Source organism: Typopeltis vanoorti, chromosome 23 (genome assembly GCF_054136105.1).
Source record: "Typopeltis vanoorti isolate ZY-2024b chromosome 23, IOZ_Tvanoo_1.0, whole genome shotgun sequence".
Taxonomy (NCBI): domain Eukaryota; kingdom Metazoa; phylum Arthropoda; class Arachnida; order Uropygi; family Thelyphonidae; genus Typopeltis; species Typopeltis vanoorti.
Window position 1 is genome coordinate 27,981,634 of NC_143571.1, and position 12,770 is coordinate 27,994,403.

The 12,770-nt window shown below is 34.5% G+C and overlaps 1 protein-coding gene across 2 annotated transcripts in view; it reads left to right on the forward strand.

Annotated features, from left to right (window-relative positions):
* betaCOP (coatomer subunit beta) overlaps nucleotides 1-12,770 on the forward strand; it is a 304,925-nt gene that overhangs the window by 156,149 nt on the left and 136,006 nt on the right. For both annotated transcript variants that reach the window (XM_090413127.1, XM_090413129.1), the window contains exon 13: nucleotides 11,673-11,803. In XM_090413127.1, coding sequence (XP_090269253.1) covers nucleotides 11,673-11,803 — 131 coding nt within the window. The remainder of the gene's footprint in view (nucleotides 1-11,672; nucleotides 11,804-12,770) is intronic.

Sequence of the window (12,770 nt, forward strand, 5' to 3'; positions counted from 1 at the left end):
TTGTGGTGGAAAACATTCAACAGGAATGCTATGAAAAATACATATCAGTTGTTAAGAAGAAAATACCATCAAAACCTGATATGGGGAAAAGCAGCTGGAGTAGATCATATTTGACTAGAAATTATGTGGTTACCATCCATGAAAGGTTATTACTAAATCTATAGTATATTTGTACTGCGGGTAGGCTAAGGATTATTTTTTTCTCTCATTTTTGTCACTTTTATATATTTTTTTTTGTAATTTTTTTTTTTTTTCATGGTCTGGAAACCCTGCTCTAGAGACTAAGCATGGACTTTTTTCAGTCACTTTACACCTCCAATAAGCAGGGCAGTCATCTCATACCAGGTGATGAAATTCATCTTCCACTTAAAGACAATCACAAACATCCATGTCCACAGTGGGATTCGAACCCGTGACCTGTTGGTTGGAGAGGGGGTGTGCTAACCACTTGGCCAACTAAGTGGTTAGCACACCCTCTCTCCAACTGGAAGGCTCTTGGAAGGCCTGGTCAGAGTTCTTATCTTATCTTAGAGTTCTCATTTATTCTGATCTCCACTGAGGTCAACCTCCATGTTGGAACTCTTCTTAGACAACCTCGCCACATGTCTATCTAAATTAATCAGTATTTGCTGCCAAATCTCCAGATGATTCTAGTATAGCTCTCATAATATCCACCTGTAAAAAGAGAAATGAAACTGAATGTGAGAATTACAGGGGAATTACTCTGAGTGTTCCTGGTAAGATTTAAGCAAGTATTCTTGAGAAACGGCTAAGAAAAAATGCAAAAGGCAAGCTTGGAGAAGAACAGTCTGTTTTCAAGAACAATAGAGGTTGTTAGGAATAGATTTTTGCTTTAAGACAAATAGTTGAGAAATCATGGGAATATAAGGATCTGTTTAAATTTTGTAGATCTGCTAGAAGGCATATGAAAGGTTACAAGAGAGAAGCTTGAAAATGCTACAGGTACATGGACTAAATGGAACATTACATTGAACAGTATATAGTCTATATTTGAATTGTAAGTTAGTGGTTAAAACTGACAGAGGTATAGAAGACATTTGATGTTAAATCAGGTGTGCAGCAAGGATGCATATTTTCTCCACTGTTATTTATCATCTATGGGAATCACATTATGTAGGAATTGATATCTAAATTGGAGATATTAATCTCATCTCTTCACTTTGTGCAATCTCATTTTTATGAATACATTGAGTACAAGTCTGCAAGATTCTCTGAATTTATTAATAAACTGAATAACTGGTGAAAAAAAAACACTTCACCTACCTAAGCACCATTTTTAATGCAAATCTCAATTAAATATGGAAATCGACAACAATCAAGAATTAGCAAAGCTGGTAAGGAAGTCAACTGAATAAATTATATGAAATAATAGAAATTAGTGAAAACACTAAAAACTGAACTAGCTGTATACAAGTGTTCAAACCAATTCTTCTGTATCTGAGAGCTGATATTAAAAATAAATACTTGATCAAGAACTGGAGACTACAGATGTGAGTTAGTTCTGAGGAAGATTAGGGGTAGTGAACAGATGGCATCATTGGCAGTATCATATCAAAAACGAGTATGTTAGGTAAGAACTTGATTTTGTTAGCATTCAGGAATGTGTTATCAGAGCTAATATCAAGTAGTGTGGTTACTTGAATAGAATGGGAGAGTTCTCTTTCCCATTCTATTTAAGTGAAATGTCCTTTGCCATGATGATAGGAAAAAAGATATAGAAGACCAAGATATATTTTGATTGATTCAGTTAGAAGTGCCTTATCAGACAAAAATATAAGATCTGATTAGTATTGGAGTTTCGATAGAGAACAGATGGATTTGGAGGAAAGTTATTGATAGGAAGGTAGTTGTTGTTGTTATTATGATCCATCTAGCCGTTTCCGACTCCACGAACATACACTATCCATTCCGATCTGTCCCTGACCATGTCTTTCAGAATCTCCAAGCGTACTCCAGTTGTTTTTTTAACTCCATCCACCCATCTAATTCTTGGTCTTCCTCTTCTCCTGCTTCCATCAACTTTAGCAAGCATCATCATCTTCTCCAGACTGTCGTTTGCTCGCATAATATGTCCGAAGTATGACAGTTTTTGCTTGATGATCATAGCTTCAAGGGAGCAATCTGGCTTTATTCTGTCTATCACTGATTTATTGGTTTGCTTTGCAGTCCATGGTATTCCTAGTAAGCGTCTCCAAACCCATAATTCAAATGCATTTATCATCCTTCTTTCACTCTTTCTCAGGGTCCAACTTTCACATCCATACAGCACCACAGGGAATACCATTGCTTTCACGATTCTGATTTTTGTTGTGAGGCTAATATCTTTATCTTTAAAGATATTGCTTAAATTTGTCATTGCTTTTTTTCCGAGTAATAATCTTCTTCTAACTTCTTCGGTTATTACAATAACCATCTTTATCAATTCGGGATCCTAGGAACACAAAATTGTTAACTATTTCCATTTTCTCCCCATCTGCTTCAAAATCATTAAGTTCACATGTTGCCATAACTTTTGTCTTTTTGAGGTTAAGTTTAAGACCATATTTAGCACTTTCTTCTTGAACTTTCATAATAAGTTCCTTCAAATCTTCTTTGCATTTTGCTAGCAAGGTGGTATCATCTGCATACCTCAAATTATTAATATTTTTTCCACCAATTTTAATTCCAACTGGAGACTCCTCCAGCCCTGCCATTCTTAAAATGTATTCACTGTAGAAGTTAAACAGGTACGGAGATAAAATACATCCTTGTTGCTCCCCTTTACCTATTGTGAAATACTCAGTATCTCCAAGATCTGTTCGGACAGTAGCTTCTTGTTCATAATAAAGATTCCTCAGAAGGATAATGAAATGCACTGGGACTCCCATTGTTCTTAACACATTCCACAGTTTCACATGATCTACAGTCAAAAGCCTTGCTATAGTCAAGGAAACAAAGGTAGACATTCTTGTGATATTCCTGTGCTATTTCTATTATCCATCTCTCATTGGCGATTTGATCTCTTGTTCCTCTGCCTTTTCGAAATCCTGCCTGTTCATCTGGTATTTCTCTCTTCATGAATGGTTCCAGTCTTTTCTGAATGATTTTAAGTAAGACTTTACTTGCATGAAAAATCAGTGCTATAGTTCTGTAATTTTCGCACTCTCCTGCATCGCCTTTCTTCAATAAAGGTATATAAACTGATTTTTTCCATTCCCTAGACCATGTAGTTGTGATTCAAATTCGCTGACGTAGAACTGTTAAAATTTTAACTGCCTCTTCTCCCAGGGCTTTGAGCAGCTCAATGGGTATTCCATCTCCTCCTGGTACTTTCTTACTGGATAGCTGTTGCAGTGCTCACCTCACTTCACTCTCCAGTGGTACTGGCTCCTGTGTATAATCCTGCTCTTCAAATTTCTCAGTAATTTTGGAGTCCTTTCTGTAAATGGCTTCTGTATGCTCTTTCCATCTTTCTTTGATGTCTGCAGCTTCTGTAAGATATCCTTTGTGTTTACTTTTCGATACTGTCACCTTGGCACTAAACTTCCCTGTTAGTTCTCTGATCTTTTTGAAAAGATTTTTTGTTTTTCCTTTCTTGTTTTGGTCTTCTATTTGTTGGCATTCTTGGTTAAAGTATTTTTCCTTGTCTCTTCTGGCTTGTCGTTGAAACTTTGCATTCAAATACCGTACTTCCTGCAAATTTCCTGTGGCCTTCATTTTCCTCCTTTCCTGAGCAGTTTAGATGGCATCTTCTGACAGCCATTTGGACTTCTTCTTCTTACAAACTGTTGGAATATTCTTCTTTGCTTCTGTTTTAATTACATCTTTAATCTCTTCCCATAGTTCATCTGGTTCTCATTCACACAAATTGAGTGTGTTGAATCTGTTCTATATGCTAATATTGTATTCAGCTGGTATGTTTCCAAGATCATGTCTAATAGACATTTGTGTTGTTTTCAGTTTCCATTTTTTCAGGAAGGTAGTACTGCATGAAAAAATAAATCAATACTATCATAAATATCCTATATACCTCCTGAAGGTACATATCAGGAATTTCATGATGGCAAGGTAGTTTTCTTTGTAGACAAATATTCATTAAATTGTATAAGCATTTTATATTAGTTTTAAGAAGCTAATATTTTGCATTCCAAACAAAAATATTTAGTCATCTTTCTTCTTCACCCACCCACCCACCTCATCAGTCATTTCATTTTTTTCCATATGTATTTATTTTTATTAGTAGAGGCATTCTCACTGATGTGAGATGGATATTAAAAAAAAAACGCAAGAAAAAAGCAACAACACTTATCAAGAAAGGATAGGTGTTATTTATATTTGTGAGAAATGTGCAGAAAATAGATGATTTCCAACATCTCTTTGTATACAAGTGTTAATTTGCCTACTTGGCAAATTTTTATCAACTTTTTATCAAATTTCTAATGCGTATCCTTTGAAATATAGTTCTAAAGCCTTTTAAGGAATTTTGCTTAACTGCAGAAAAAATTGTTTATTAGTAATGATTAACATAAACATTCCTAAACCTAAATTTTATTAATAAAATGATGTGTAAATTGCATTGTTTTTTTAATGCAACTAGTTGCAGTTTTAATTTTCACTTTCATAGGACTTCTGTTATTATTATTATTATTATGTGACACCTCCAGGGAGTCCAAAGACTCATTTAGGGAGAGTGTGGCAACAGCATCGAACGATTGATGCCCTTCCAACTACTAACCGTGCTCAAACTTGCTTAACTTTTTGTTGAGCCATTAGTAGCAGAGGCTCTACCAATCGACCAACCTTTGCTGTTAACTATTCCAGTACTGAATAATGAAATGGTAGTCACTGTACACCATGAAAAATACTTCGGGATGATTTTGAATTAGTTTAAAGAAACAAATTTCTCTTTATTTTTTTAAGTGGCTCTTGCCGATGAAAGGCTTCTGTAAACTAATGGTACATTCACACCTTTGGTAGAGTACAGATGGTTTTGCATTTTTTTTTATTAATTTTAAATATTTTTGGTATTTTTTCACTTATTTTTTATATTGTCTGGAAACTCTGTTGTAGAGTCCAAACATGGAACTTTTATCAAGCCACTCTAGGCTTCCAATAAGTGGGACAATGAAATTTATCTTCTAAACACAGGATCCCACCAATGCCGGATTTGAAGCCCTGGTTGGCGAGTGTATACACTAACCACTCAGCCAACCAGGTCGACATTTATCTGCTTGATTATATTTAACATTCATCAAAACATTATATAGGGTTTCCACATTGGCTCTCCCTAGCTTCAACATGTTACTACTGCTCATGTGTATGGTCCATGGTGTCAAAATTGTACACATGTTCAAACGTTCTAGAGACTCTGGAACGTTTGAACGATCCATACCTTACATATTTCTGCATTTCAATTTTTTACCGTTCTTTGACTAGGGAGGTCCAATGTGGACACCCTGTATATCCAGCTCAATTAGGCTTAAGAATGCCAGTAGTAGTAGTAAAAAAAAAAAAAAAAGTGCTACAGAACCAGCAAGTGCTATTTATGGTAGGTGTTCATATTGCTTTGATGAATTATTACCAGTTTCCTGATCAGTACAAGAAAATAATAAAATATGTTTTCACTTTTGCAGTAATAAAAGTCTCAAATTTCATTTTCTTAAAGAAGAATGTATAACACTTAACTATCAGTCAGTAAACTTTGGCTAAATATATGCTAATTATTCATTGGTAATTTGGAATAAACACACATTATCACTTGGCTGACTTCAGAAGATGAAAAACTAAGGTGAAAATATCAGAAAACCATAAAATTATAAACGATCGCAATTGCAATATTGTGATATGTCTAAAGATCAGGTTTGTTTACTCTAAAGAAGAAAAAAAAATCTATAAGTGCTGAAACTAAGCTCATTCTCTGATGTAATTTTTGACTAGGATTATGAATGAACAGAAGCTAATTATGAACAAATAGCAAACTTTTAAAACTTGAACATATACGTCTGGAACATCACAAAAAAAAACAGCCCTTAAGCTTAATTAGGGGAAAAAAAAACAAATAATAATTCTGAGATTCCTTTTTCCAGACATGTATTTGTGGTTAGAGAAACAATGATTGTATCTGCTTTTATCTTGCCAGCCTGAGTGACTAACGTATCTGCTCTTCAGCCAGAAGGCTGCGGGTTCAAATCCCACTGTGGGCATGGGTGTTTGTGATTGTCTGTGAAAGTATTAGTGGTGGTGGGTGGTAGATGGCATTGGTGTAGTTATAGTTTGGTGGATTGAGTGATGGAGACAGAGAGCTGTAGATTAAGTGCCCTCCCTTGATGAGTCTTTGGACTCCCTGGAGGTGTGTGTCACGTAATAATTAATAATAACCAAGTATTGTTTTCTTTGAATTTTGTCTATCCATTGATGGTATTTTTTTATATATATATAGCAATAAAAACAGTCATATTACAGTATGGAAGTTTTTCTTATTTTATCCTGGCATTAACAACAAATTATACAGTAAAATCACTAAAGTGTACATTACTATGCTAGTATTTGATTGCTCTGAATATGATTAAAAAATGTATCTTACTCCAAGATTGATCTTCATACTGCTTAATTTGTGCTGACTATACCCCAAAACAAACTGCACTCTTAAAATTATTAGACAAAGTTGTATGTTAGCCTCCAGAGATTTATGGATTACCATAAGTACATAAATAGAACAACACACCTTTTAGACCCATAGTTGACAGAATTGGTTTCCTTACTTATAAAGTTGTATAACACTTAGCCCAACAGCTCTCTTCTCATTACAAGCCACACACTTCTTTCCATGCTAAATATTCCTTGCGTTTTCATATCTAGCTTGTTGATTTTAATCCTTAAAGTTGGTAAAAATGTGAGTAATAATATGATGAGTCACTTAGAATATAAGAAAAGTAAATTTCGTATCGTTGATCAGCTCATTAAAGTACGAGGGTAGTCTGAAAAGTTCTGTCTAACGATAAAAAAATGAATTTATAATTTCAAAATTTTTATTTTTCAACATAATCTCCCTTAAGACATTTATTCCAGCAATGCTCCAGCACCATTATCCTGTCCCTATAGTGTTTCTCAGTAAGATCTGCAAAATATCCCTTTACAGCTGCAATCACCTCTTGATTCGAAGAAAAACACTGCCAGCAAGGAAGAGTTTTAGTTATTTATGGGAAGAAATAGAAGTCATAGGGAGCCAAATCTGGGGAATAGGGTGGATGTTCCAACAATTCATAGTGCAGATCCCTTAATTTTCCCATTGCCAAAACACCTTTGTGGGCATGTGCATTGTCCTGATGAAAGATGATTTTTTTTCTTCTGCAAACCGGGTCTTTTCTCATCAATATTTTCATCTAGTCTGGTTAAAAGATCAGAATAATTTTCCCTGGTTATTGTTTTACCCTTTTCAAGATAATTAATAAATAAAATCCCTTTAGCATCCCAAAACACTGATGCTATGACCATTCCTGCTGATGGAACCGACTTTGTCTTCTTTGGCACTGAGCAACCGGCTTCTGTCCACTGTTTTGACTGCTGTTTGGATTCTGATGTGTAATGGTGAATCCAAGTCGCATCCATAATAATAAATTGATGCACAAAATCAGTTTTATTCTTGTAAAAATGCTCTAAGCACTGTTCAGAGATTTTCATGTGATAGTGTTTTTGATCTGCTATGAGCAACCATGGCACCCATCTTGTGCAAAACATTTTCATTTGCAATTCTTCATGCAAAATATATCCTACACATTCTAGTCTCAGCAATTTCATGCAGTTTGTCTCGCCACTTATCCAATATCATATTGTGCACTTGATCAATGATTTCTGGTGGTGTTACACTTTTTTGGACGTACTGCACATGGATCATCTTCGTGGCTGGTACGGCCATGTTTAAATGTGATCTTACGAGCCTTGAAGATGATCCACGTGAAGTAATGTCCAAAAAGTTAACAACACCAGAAATCATGAACTTTGAATGAATTTCTTTTGGCGTTAAACCTTCTTTTTCATGATGCTCAATTTTATCCATTTCAAAGAATACAGACAACACTTTTGCTTCAGACAGCTGTATAAAACAAACTATTTGATAGAATGACTTGCAATTTCACAAGGATATTTATGACAGATGTACCAACTAAGAAAAAAAAATCTGGCTGATAGTGTTGCCATCTATGGTCGAGGCCGATTACTTTTCACACCACCCTCGTAAAAGAGGTGGTGCTCATAGGATCAAATGATTTAAGTAGTAATAATACAGTATGAGAGGATATAAAAGGATTGCTTGAAGAAGTGAGAAGTGCAAGAGAGTGAAATTGCTAGTCTGTTATCGAAACGTTATATTTACATAACATCTCCAGTGCATCCAAGGACTCATTGTGAGAGGTGTTCATCATCAGTACTCATTGATAGTACTGAGTTAAGGAGGGCTGTGATGGTTTGATGTTCAGGTTGTGTCGAAGAAAGACATATGAAGAAATGATTTTTTTTTTAATGTGTCAAGCGAGTTTGGAAGAGGTAAAAACTGATATAAAAGGGATGACCTGCATTTTGATGACTTTCCAAGCATCAGGAGCCTGGAAAAATTATTTCTTCAAGTGAGACCTGATAGGACAGTCAGGGTAACTTGATCATCATGGACAAAATCGGGAGAATGTAAGCTAAGATATGCAAACATGATAATGATATCCTTTCTTTTAGTGTTGCACGGTGATCAGCCTTCATTTTAGAAGTTATGGACTTTACAAACATGTTATAAATAACTATTTTAATTTCCGGACGTTTGGACCTTCATATTAAGGTCATCATCTGGAGTATATACAAATACTGATATGAATATCAGTGTGTTTATGAACCTAGTGAAAGAGTGGATATGGGCTTTTTCAGTATGTGTGTGGGGGGGAAACAGGAAGGAAAAAGTTCTCCAACTGGATCAACCTTATTACAGATGCAAGTAAACAAAAAGCCAGGATGTAACTTATGTCCATACACAAATTCTAGGAAATCAGGAATAAAGGATATTTGTTGTCTTGGTGAATACAATATAGCACAAGATCATTTGTATTACTGAAACCTGGCAGTCAGAATCAGCGGGGGAATTGAGTATAAAGCATATAATATTTTTAGTAAGAACGAGAGAGAGAAGAGGAATGATGCTATCAATTATTATTATTACTGCGCGGGCACCTTCATAGAGTCCTTAAACTCCACGCCATATCTATCCTGACACAATATCAATTATATCTCTCCTTGAAACCAATAACAGACAAAGTACTTACAACTGACTCAGGCAATCCATTCCATTCATTCACCACTCTACAACCAAAAAAGGTAGTCCTTACGCCGTTGTTAACCACACTCTTATCGAACTTCCAGGGATGACCTCTTGTTCTTCCCTCTCTAGCTGCTGAAACGTTTCTCCTATATCAATTCTATAAAATTCTTTAAGCAACTTAAATGTTTCTATCATACCCTCCCCCTCCTTCTTTTTTCTCTATCAACCAAGTTTTGCAATCCACAAATCCTCAATCTATCCTCATAGGGAGTACTCAACAGACCACTCCCTCACCACTACCTTGGTCGCTCAACTCTGGTTCGTCTCCACCACTTCCTCATCTCCATGAAGTCTAGGTTACCAGACCTGAGCACAGTAATTCAGATGTGGTTGTATCAATGCTTCATAAACAGGAATGAAAAACTCCCTTTATCTCTGCTTGTTAGTGTGTTCTTCAATAACCATGTAATCTTGTGAGTTATCCTGGCTACTTTAGTAATATGCCCTCTAAACTTCAACACTGTCTACTATACTATCCCCAAATCGCTAGCTTCATCAGTTTCCTGGAGTATAGGTTCCCTCAATGTGATACAGTAATCTTTGGATCCCAAAATGCATACCTTTACATTTTTCCACATTAAACTTGCATCCGTTATGTTTTGCCAATACTCTCAGCTATTTAAATAATGCTGCAAGCAATCTACATCACCTTGATTATCTATTACCCTATCTAACTTTACATCGTCTGCAGACAACTGAATATCTTTTTTTTTATATTTCCTATATTTTTATATACAAATTAAACAGCAGTGACTGAGCCCTGCAGCACACCACTAGTCACCTGCCTTCTCCCGGATTCTATTCCTCCATATACTTGTATCTGTTCATGAGCCACACTTCACAAAACCATGCTGCCCCTCGTGGAGTATCATATTCTTATCCACCCATTCTTGAATTCTCTGTTTGCAAAGCCTTGCTAATAGAAAGAAGACGGGGGATTTTAAAGGGTTGTTACCAGATTAATATGGAAGAAATTTTTCTTAGAAGGAGAATGGGATAGAACAAGGGAGCATACCTGGAAGCTGTGTCAGGAGGGTGAGCAGGGCCATGAGGAGCAGGTTCTTTGCTTAGAGAGTGGTTTGCGTGGAATGCTTTTCCTGGCATTGAAATTCGGTGTAGATACATTGAATTGTGCGATGAGTCTTTTGATTCTATGGAGGTCTGGTGTTAATAATAAAAATAGCTAAACAAAAGTCATGGAAAGACTGGTAAGAATATAAAGGACAAATGTCAGGAATGCAGCAAAAATGTTTTGGAGGCTATTGAAAAAGCTTAAAAATGGAAGAAAGTATTGTAAAAGGAATCAAAGATGATTATTGTGAAATGAAAACCAAAAATAAGGATATTCTAGACTTCAAGCGTAATTACTTGGGAACGCTGTTAAATGAAACAAGTTGTGACAGAACAGTGGTAGAAAATATGTAAATTGTTTGTGTAGTGAAACTGTTTATTTATTTATTTTATTGTATATTTTATTCCTTATTAATAATTTTAGTATGATACAAGAAAATTTTTTGATAAAAAAAGAACAGAAGATGAATTTTGATGAAGTGCAGCAGGTGCAAGTGATACAAGTATTTCACAGCCAGCATTTAAACAAAGCCAAAATTTTCATGAAGAAAAAAAGAATTTCATGATGAAAAGAAATATATTTAATTATAGTAAAAAAAAAAAAAATGTAGTCCAGGCCATTTGTGCGGTTCACAAAATGACTATTCATTAAATTAAATCTTGCACTTTGCAACATCATTACAACGCTTGTACACTCATGAAGTGGAAGTTGAGAAAAAATGGCTAACTCCATATTTACATTGCAAATTTATTGAAAATTTTAAAAAGGAGATGGCTTTTCAGAGAAAACAAATGATGACGACTTTCCTCTCAACAGAAATTCTATTTTCATCTTCATATATTCAAATCATTTAATGATTTTTGTCTGTAAATTGTATGGTGGGGTTAGCCTGACAGAGGTTTTATGCTGCACATCTCCATTCCATGCGGCCCGTGTTCTTATGTCTCATTGCCAAATTGAATGAAAAGGAAAGTTTTATATACTACATTAGTAGTGAAGGAAGTATTTAATGCTGTTGTGCCAATGGAGGTAAGCGTTTTGTTTTACTTCATTTACTGTTATGCATTTGTTAATTTCAAATGTTTCTATCTGCAGCATTGCTTTAGACATATTATCTATCCAGTGAGAGATCCTTTTTAAAAAAACTTTTATTTGAATGATGTGTTGAGTTTACGTTTGATATTTATTTGGAATGAATTTGATACTCAAGTACATAACTTTTTTTTTTTTTTTCTTCCTCAGCTGATCAAAGGCCACCTCTACGTTCATATCTTATGAATGGTGATTATTTTATTGGTGCAGCTCTTGCAGCTGACTTAACAAAGTTAGCATTGCGCTACATCACTCTAGTGAATGAACCAAAAAAGCAGAATGTAAGTTGTCATTTTTTTTTTTTTTTTTTTTTATCAACCAAATTTAAATAACTTCAAAATAGCAATTTTATATGTATATATATATTTTTTTCTGTCATGGATATGCAGAATGTCTACTCCGGCTTAAGTTATCATTTTTTTTTTAATCTTTTAAAGATTTTGTTGACCTACATATGATCCGTTTTTTTCTTTGTCTAGATCAGTTTGCATCCTAAATAGTTGATTTATGCTACTTCCCCCTTATGCACATAGTTAACTGATAGTCTTGGTTTTAATTTGGAATTTTCCAATAAAAGTAATTGCTTGGGCTTTAAGAATTTTCATACTACAGTGTAGTCTTTAGTGTTGAGATTTAACAACATATTTTTGAATTTTATCTTCTTTTTCCAAATGATTGCTTAATCATATTCTGGAATGGGAGAAGAACCATAATATTAGATTCTGTGATTCATCTGAATGTCATTATTAACCTTTATTATTATTTTTTTTTAACATAGTTGTATGCTATGTTAGAGAATGGTGTAGTATCTTTTATCTCACAATTAATAGTTATTTCTTCAGAATAATCTAAAATCATGTTTCTTTGTCACTTTGAGTAGTGTGTAAGGTTCAGGATATCTGCTTATTCTTTTGCCAACACTTTCTCTTATCCTCTGAAAGGATTTTACATACTTTACAAACCACTTCTGAATCCACTTTGTTCTTCCACAAAAAAGAACACATATGCTATTTTAATAGAATATTTGCATTTTATTAATTATTTTGTTCTAACTTTTTTTGAATGAAGAAAGAACTGTAAAAGTTTATTTAACCGGGAATTGTAGTTTTTCTCACTTACTGTTTATTTATCGAGCCTTATGTCCTGGTTTTGTTTTTGGTGAATTTTAGAGTTCTTCCATATATTTTTTTTTATTGTAAAAATTATTTTAGTTCACCTTTACTTTTGATAACAGCCAACTCACTAGAC